The 9,008-nt window shown below is 52.5% G+C and overlaps 1 protein-coding gene across 1 annotated transcript; it reads right to left on the reverse strand.

Moving 5' to 3' along the window:
* Nucleotides 1-1,784: 1,784 nt before the first annotated feature.
* On the reverse strand, nt 1,785-3,880 carry LOC109739371 (uncharacterized). The gene is made up of 2 exons (XM_020298464.4): nt 3,389-3,880; nt 1,785-3,119 (listed from the first exon to the last, which is right to left on the reverse strand). Exons 1-2 carry the CDS (start codon nt 3,519-3,521, stop codon nt 2,173-2,175), a joined length of 1,080 nt encoding a protein of 359 aa, XP_020154053.1. The 5' UTR covers nt 3,522-3,880; the 3' UTR covers nt 1,785-2,172.
* Between the last annotated feature and the right edge of the window lie 5,128 nt (nt 3,881-9,008).

Consider the following 9,008-nt stretch of genomic DNA (forward strand, 5'->3'; position numbering starts at 1 on the left):
AAAGAGCATTGCTTTGAAAACATAAGATGCATGACAAGACAGAATATAACCCTCAATCGTAAGTTTGCTACGTACGTATGTTCCGCAATACCAGGGATTGGACGACAGAGAGACGCAAAACAACCCTAGAACTGCAATCTTCAGCCCACAGACAATTCCCAACCAATCCGAGGTGGATGCAGGATCTTGGTTTGTGCCTGCCATATTGCTAAGAGCATCTCTAGCAGACCCCGTATAAATAGTCAAACCCGCAAAATAACCGTTTTTTGCAGTTTCAGACGGAAAAACGAGCCCGAACAGACCCTGCAAAATCGTTCGACTCTTAAAAAAATTTAAGGGGCCTGCAAACGCGAACGCGAAACCCTTATATATACAATTTTGAGGGCAACTTTAATAGGGCCCTGCATACCGGTCAACGTTGGCGGTTGAGGAATCTTTGCTCCCGCCAACGCCATGAAGCTCACCCGGCCGCCGCGCCCGTCCACCTCCCGGCCGCCGCCCGGCCACCACGCCCGTCCGCCCCGGCCACCGCGCTCGCCCGCCGGCCGTCTGATAGCCGGCCGGCCCTCCGTCCCGGCCGCCGCGCTCGCCCGTAGCTCCGCGGCCCTCGAACGGAGCTAGCTAGCTAGCTCAATCCATTCGAACGGAGCTAGCTAGCTAGCAGCTCAATCCATTCGAACGGAGCTACCTAGCTAGCAGCTCAATGGATTCGAAGAGCTAGCTAGCTAGCTCGATGCGCCGGCCGTTGGATCCCGCCGGGGCTCGCGCCGCCCCGGTAGCCTTGGCCTCCGCGCATGCCGCACTCGCCCTGGCCTCCGCCCGCGCCGCGCTCGCCTCTTGTTTTCCCTCGTCCGCCTGTTTGCCGGATTGACGCGAGGAAGAAGACGACTAAAAAAAGAGCTAGCTCTGAGTCTGTTCGGTATATTCGGAGAATATTCTTTTTTACGGGTTGATTATACGGGGTCTGAGTCTGTCCTCGCCCGCGCAGGCCTGCATATACCCTTTTTCGTGAACTGCAAAAGACTTATGCGGGTCGGGATTTTACGGGGTATGCTAGAGATGCTCTAAGGCAGCTCCATTCCACGTAACCTTCGTTCGGACTGCAAGTAAAGAAAATATGATTCGCTTCTTCCGGATTGCCACAAAAAGAACAAATACCATCGCATGTTGAATATTATTCCCACAAAGAGAACAAAAACCATAGCAATAGTTATTTGTCACTCGACATTGATAGCCGTCCGATGAAGATCATCGCACCTCTTTTGCAGTTGCACGACCTCGGCGCTAAAATCAGGCTACTCTTGAGGTGACCCAGAAATAGTTATTTCTTTCTTTTTTTAGCATGAGAAATACTTATTTCTAGGTCGCCTAAGAAACAGAAGAAGAAGAAGAAAAACCAATACAAAATCAACCTACCTAGGCAGCTAGATGATATGAAAGCTGCACCTTCTAACAAAATTCAAAAGCACAGTGATGCTTTTCGTTTCCAAACTTCATTTCATGGAACCGTGACCCGGTGATTAAGCCGGTCCATCGTCCATGTGCTAATTACACTCCAGGACAAGAGCTTGCACAGTATAAAGTACGTCCTCTCTCCTTACAGCTCAATCATCATCATGACCAAATTGACGCACGCACGAACGAACGATCCAGCCACGTACGGGACCAACACCGCACCATCACCAATCACCAAAAGGTAAAGCGACCGATCGATCGAGGACGAATTCAATGGCCCGGCGGACCCATGATAAAGCCAGCCGTCCGCCGAAGCTGCCTGTGATTGATTGATCATCACCACACCACACCACACTCTTTATTTAATTAACCACGCAAAAATCAAACAACTTTATATAGCAGGAGCAAAGTAATATATGTATCCCTCCATCATCGATCCTTCTGTGTTCGTCATATGCACTTTTACACGCAAAGTTATACGGGTCAATCAATCAATCAATCACCAAATCAAGATGAAAGAAAGAAAGAAAGAAACAAGAGAGAACGTAAGGGAGAAACGATTTACAAGCCAAAACCTCACCAAACATTTCTTAGTAGCTACTAGGAGTATTATAAACTCGCGTATACGTTACGATCTGGATCTTTGCATGTCGTGGCGGCGGCAGCGGTTGATTGCCGGCCGCCGGCCGTTGGTGTCGGGCTGTCGGTTGGATGAGTTCAATTCAAGCACCAGTTGATGCCGAGCCCGTGCGCGTCGAACTGCCCCGCCGCGGCGTCGGCTGCGGCCTTGCTGTCGCCGTAGATGCACTGGCCCTGCTGGTGGTACTGCGGGTAGCCGCCGTCGAACACGTAGTCTGACCACTTGAGCTCGTCCAGCGCCGCGCCGTAGTGGTCGGCGCCGGCGCCGGCGGCGTTGCCGTCCTCGGCGCAGCTGCTGATCGACCCCAGCTCCAGCCACGGAAGGTGGTGGTTGCTGCTGCTCTGCGTCGTCGACGACTCGAACCCGCTGCCGCTGTTGCTCGGGTTGTTGTTGCAGCACAGCTCGTCCGTGGTGGCGTTGGTGTTGGCCGCGCCGCCGGGGCTCACGCCGGCCATCGAGTTCAGCGTGCTGGAGCTCGACACCGACGGGATAACCCCGCCGTGCAGCGCGTCCGCATCCAGGTACCCGGCGAAGTCCGCCGTCTGGTTGTTGTTGTACCCCGACAGCGAGGACAGGGACCCATCGTCGCTGCACCCGCCCACCACGCCGCCGGCGCCGTCCATGCTGCCCCGGCTGTACACGTAGCTCTCCGCCGACACCAGCGGCGGCATGTGCGGTCCCCCCACGGGCGACGACAGTATCAGCTCGGCCTCGCTGAACACGGCGCTGCGGCTGACAGGCGTGGCGGCGGCGGGAGCGCCGGCGGGGGCGAGCGGCTTGTGGGTGGCCGGGTCGATGCCGCGCTGGCGGAGCTTCTTCTTGATGAAGGAGTTCCAGAAGTTCTTGACCTCGTTGTCGGTGCGGCCGGGCAGCTGCGCGGCGATCTGAGACCACTTGTTGCCGAGGATGGAGTGGAGGTGGATGATGAGGTCCTCCTCCTCCTGGGAGAAGGCGCCCCTCTTGAGGTCCGGCCTCAGGTAGTTTATCCACCTCAGCCTGCAGCTCTTCCCGCATCTCTCAAGGCCTAATAATGCAGCAACAAATTAATTAAAACCCAATTAACACCATCAAATTGGCACTACTTCAAAATTGTTAACTAGTTCTCCACACAACAAACATTGCCAATCAATTGCATCACATAAAAGGAAACCATCTCGAATTTAGACAGAAAATGTTGTAGTGGCACTAGCATTACTGGCGAGTAAGCTACTGCTGCATTGGCGGATCAAGGAGGGGGCAAGAGCTAGTGCAGTAGTAGTGAGCTAGGGATGTGGCTATAGGCTGGTACGGTACCTGCAATCTTGGGGACGGAGCTCCAGCAGCCGTTGCCGTACTTGGCAATGTGGTTCATCAGCTTCTCGTCCTCCTCCGGCGACCAGAGGCCGCGCTTCAGCCTCTTCTTCATCCCGCCCGGCCGCTTCGACATGCCGCCGACTGACTGAGACGACGCGAACGAGAGCTCAATGGCGTTGCCGCCCGTGCAGCTTTGCTAGCCGGCCGTGGCGAGCAGAAGGCGGCGGCCGACGGTGGCGGCAATGGCAGAGGAAGAAACGACCGACGGAGCGATGGAGGGAAGACAAAGCGAGGCCAGAGTATAAAAGGGGCCTCAAGGCGGAAGGCGGGGGGTCGCTCTCAGGTAGGTGCCAACGTAGCGCTTGCCTCGCTCTTGCTAGCCATTGTAGACAGTACACACACACACACAGAGAGAGAGCTAGCCAGTGTCAGTACTGCTGCCGGTGTACTCTCTCATCTTTTCAGCTCCAGTGAATCCGCCTTTGCCCATCCGTCGGAGCAGATAGTTGGTCGTGAAATCTTTTATCTTTGGCCCGTGTGTCGTGTGTGTGTGGGCTGATTAGACAAAGAGATTAGGTCTCGTAACTGTCCACCCAGCTGCGGTAGGGCTGGTTGACTCTTTTGTGTCCCCCTGCTTTTCCGCGCCTTTCCTCTCCTCAATCATTTTTCACCTTGACACCTTTGCATCCTCCACTACCACCACACAGATGCTGCATGCATTGCATGCACCCTAGCAAACCGGCCCCGTGGGACTTCGGATGACGCTCACTTTGCGTTAACATCACTTCTTGATGCTGCAAGTTATCTGGAACGCACGCAATTGAGCAGCACGGCAGCAAACATTTCCTGTCCATCGTCTATCACGTAATGCAACTATTCTCCACCAGGCATATGAACCACAACAGTTACGTGTGTAGCCCATTCAATTCCTGTCAATACGCGTACGTGTCATATATTTTTTTACGAAAATACCATATCTATTATAAAGATTCAGTGGAGTACAAAGCACCCTAAACATAATAAAAATTACATCGAGGTCCATGAACAACAGAACAACCATTGCCGGTGCCAGAAAGAGCCGCCGACGCGCCGCTGTCGCCGCTCTCAAACTTGAGCCGGCCTGACCTTGTCGATGACAGCCGGAAAGTCTTCGTGCACGTGCCCCCTAAGGACCAGCGTTCGGGAGCCACAGTCATCAGCATTGAATCCTTGAATCGATCTGAAGAACCTAGCACCAAATCTCGCCGTTGCGTATGCACGAAGAGAAACCCTAATCTCACCGCTCCTAGGAGCTGGCAGGACTCTACGCCGGAGCTCCGTCTAATCCGTCCCGACGAACAAGCTTGAGGAGGATCGGATCCCGAAAGACTGACTCGAAGAAGTGCCGGCATCTGTTCGAGTGCGGCCCTTGCGAGAACCAAAACCCTATCTATCTAAGTCGAGGCACGAAGAATACCCTCCCTGCCACCGGCCGCCGGAGCGGCAGGTGGAGGGAAAGCGAATCCATGGGCTCGCCGGCGAAGATCGAAGGGAAGAATGCTTTCCCTAGCCGCATTGCGAGAGGGGAAAGAAGAAGCTTGTAATCAATCTTGCCGGTATGTTCTGCATAGGTGTCACTTTAGAATAATGTCTCAATCAAAGTTAACATTTTTAAGTTAGCATGGCAAACATTTAGCTGTTCCTGTCCATGTACGTAGAAAGAATCGCAAACAATTATTGACAGAGTCAAAATATTTCTGTCGGTCATGCAACATTTACGTACATAACCCCTTCACCTCCTGTCGATATACATGCTACTCTAGAATATGTCTCAATCAATAAAGACTTTTTGAGTTTGTCTATAGATGTAAAAAGAATCAATAACAACTACTGGTAGGTATTTTTAAATTTAATTGTTTTAGAGAATCAGTAATCCAAATGATTTGTTGGAAATGGTGCCAATATATACTGAAAACGACAGGTATTTCAACACGCGGGTAGTACTGCTTACTAGCCGAATGCCACAGTAGAAGAATCTTATCATGCCACTGATGCGTACGGAGGCAAGTGATCCTATCATTAGGGTGAAGATTGGATTCAACGAAAGTAGGAGCTGAGAGAAAAGGCCAAATGACCCATGTGACACAAGAGAATTAATCTGGGGATCGACACTACAGCAAAGCATGTGTGGACAACGGGGCGCTGCAATGATGGCCACATAACCATTTGCTAAAACACGTTCCCTTTTCCTAGCTAGCTAGCCTATACGACGAAGCAATCAAACTAGTCTATAATGTGTGCGATCCCTGCTTTGGCCACAGCGATCCAGGGTTTGTATATGGAACAGATCATCGGGTAGATCATTTTCCCTGGCAGAGAGCCGGTCGCCAGCGAATAGTGACGGATTCAAATAGTGACCGCGTGACAAAGAGCGTTTATAGCACACGTGCCCCTACGCTACGCACCGACAGGGTTCACTGTGGTGCTCGCGCCTGACTGCATGAAATGTTGGATTCACGCTACGTACGAGCGGCCCGGCGCCATCTGCGTCAGCCGTCGTCGACTTGTCGCGCTCGCGCCCGTCTGCGCCTTCTTCTTCGTTGGAATGAGACATGAAGCGGAGTCCACATACTGGAGCAGAATGGACGGCGGAGATGGGATGAGCCGGTCGACACCTGAGCTCGCCGGAGAGGTCACGCTTTGGATTTAGGGTTGAGGGGAGGAGGGAAGGGGCGAAGTCACGGCATGTGCCGGGAGCAAGCTCGGGGTGATATTTTTCGTGGTCCATGGATCTAGAGGGAGATTGGCAGGGAGCCTGCGGATTTGCTGTGAAACGTTTGACGCTGGGTGGCGCCGAATAACGGGCCGGCGAACGGAGTAAATCTACAGGGTGCACGGAGGAGGCGGAGCAGTGACGACGTTGACACGCCCGCTAGTTGCCTAGTTGTATGGCTTACGAGGCCGAGAGGCAGCGTCAACTAACTTACCAGGGCAGTGGAGAAGATCTGTGGTTGGCGTCGAGGTGAGGGAGGTCCGTGATATGCGCTCTGTTGCGAGAAATAACACACAATCGACCAACCCATCAATAATCCTAGATGCACGCATTTTCATGGAAAAGTGGGCCCTGCCTCACTCCAAATAAAACTGCCACCTAATTACAGTCCGTTGATTCGGTAAGACTAGTAATATTACTACGGCTCTTTGGTTCATAAGTCTAGGACTTTTTTTAGTCTCAACTTATAAGTCCTAAGTCCCTAAAAAGTTCCTACCTGTTTGGTTCCTGAGATTTAACATGGACTAAAAGACCATATTACAACTGTAAGTCCCTATAAGTCCCTCCTTGAGAGTCTTATTTCATAAGTCTCAAATGCCCACTTTAAGTCCCTTCTGTTTGGTTTGATAATATATCAATTTGATGATATATATATTACTACTATTTTCTATAAAGTTAGTCAAAATTTTAAAACTTTAACTTGAAACAAAAGCTAGACGTACACTTATTCGCGGACGGAGGGAGTAGATATGTGTGATGTTACTATCTATATTACTCCCATTGTGGGTAGTCTAACAATAAGTCCGTGCGTGTAGCATTACTGGCAACCCATTCCGAGATGCTTCCTGCGAATTTTCCATAAAAACAAATCATTCTGTAATATATAATCCATCATTTCCGGGCAAACGCCCCCTTTCTAAAAAAAATACATCATTTCGTTGGTCATTATGCATGTATGCGCAAACTATTCCACGTTCGAAACCGCAGCATGACCGATTGATGAGGCCACTATTTGTAAATCCCAGGGGACCGGTAGCTTGAAATCCTGCAGCTACGTGTGCATGCATTAAACCGCGCGTACACATGTCGCCCTCGACGCAGTACGCATCCACTGCACAAGAGTACCAGCCATCCTGTACGCCGCGACTCAAGGAAAATAGCTTTGGTACTTGCAGAGATATATTCATGTGCATTATTTTCTTGTATGTATAAAAATATATCCGAGATACCGTCCACGTGTTGATACTTGATACTCATAAAATATAATAGCTGGGACCTGATAATTTCAGATAAATGGGTTGGGAGGCTTGCCACGCCCGGACGGAATTGCGTGCTGTCTGTGTCTCCAAAAGTAAGTGAACAGGAACAGTGAGCTCGCTGCATCAGATAGCTTTAGAGCATCTACAACCAGATTTTGCAAATCCGGCCCCTCAAACGCCCACGGATAGTAAGCGGACACGTCCATGGACAGTGACCGGTCAAGCCTCAAAAAATGTGTCCCATATCCGGATACCTCAAATCCATATTATTACATGCAACGTAGCGATCTTTAAGAGGAACTCGTCTGGTCGCCGTGGCCATGTCCGGCGGCCGGCTGCGCTCCCCAGAGTGTTGGCCCTGTCGCGGCCAAGGTAGAGTAGGGTATGGGACACGAGCCGGCTCACGGGACTCAAGGCACCGTCGTCTCCCATGCCCTACTTTTCCTCGTAGAAACCCGGAACCCGTTGGGTGCCAGTGGACATCATATTGATGACGGGTCCGTCCGGGGACGAGCCGCCGTCGTCCACCACGATCGGTTGCGGCGCCCGAACTGATACTCCATGCGGGGCGCCGGAGAATGCGATTCCACCTCGCCGACGTCCACCGCCGCGAGGGCTGCTGCCGCCTCCCGCGCCCAGTGCCTTGCACGGCGGGCACGCCGCGCCATGGCCTCGTCGGACGAGGCCCATGGTGCGTCTCGATGCTCGGCGCGCCAACGAAGGGGTTGCGTGTCCGGACGCCAGGCGGATCACACGGCCTCTGGTGAGGAAGCTAAGGCTGGCCTAGCACTAGATCCATGCATCATTTGGGTGGACGCAATGGATTTTCGACGGATGGAGTCCGAGCGTAGCCGTGCACGGGCCTCCTCCCAGGTGCGGCAGAGCGCAAGCCGTACGGCCAGGGCCGTCTGGGATGAGCTCAGATCAGGGTCGATGGATCTAGAGGTGAAGGAATCGGATCCACTGCCCGCCATGCTGGAGACGGCCGGAAGGAGCCGGAGACGAGCTTGGGTAGCGGAGGGAGTGGAGAGGAGTGAAGGGGAGGGGAGTGAAGTGGCTAGGGTTTTGTCCGGCGAGCGGATGGGGAGGAACTTATGTGGGGTCTGGTGGGCCAGCGTGGGTCGGGTTCGACGTGGCGGGCACGCCAGGGCGCCCGGTCGCCCCCATATCCGCCCCATATTTGGACTGGATATGGGGGTGCCCGTCATCCCGGGCATTTGCAGGCTGTTTGAGGGGCCCGCCTGGGTCCAAAAAACATGGCCGGACCGTGACAGGGCAGCCTGCCCAGGCGTGTGAGGCGGGTTTGAGGCGCCCGGCTATAGATGCTCTTACATAATGTATCCCGGGAAGTTCAATTAGCTGGCTACGAAATGAAACAGTGGTTTGTTCTACCAGCTAGCTTTACTATATTCTTGCGGTGGAACCAGCCTACCAGAATTCAAGGCATAAACTTGTCACTGATACTTGCAGTTTTTTTAGATTTATTTTAGATTTTTCAAAGGTAATCGTTCACTCGGAGCAGACGTTTCTACTAACTACGAAACTCCTGTGCTGACTTCGGCAATCTCAAGGTGTTGTGAAGGTTCGGTATCTCAGAGATGCTTCTAGG

The sequence above is a fragment of the Aegilops tauschii genome, chromosome 2 (assembly GCF_002575655.3).
Source record: "Aegilops tauschii subsp. strangulata cultivar AL8/78 chromosome 2, Aet v6.0, whole genome shotgun sequence".
NCBI classification, from domain to species: domain Eukaryota; kingdom Viridiplantae; phylum Streptophyta; class Magnoliopsida; order Poales; family Poaceae; genus Aegilops; species Aegilops tauschii.

Coding starts and splice junctions, on each gene's coding strand:
- LOC109739371 (XM_020298464.4), bottom strand. CDS start 3,521: ATGTCGAAGCGGCCGGGCGGGATGAAGAAGAGGCTGAAGCGCGGCCTC. Junction 3,120..3,388: donor CTCCGTCCCCAAGATTGCAG/GTACCGTACCAG, acceptor CTGCATTATTAG/GCCTTGAGAGATGCGGGAAG.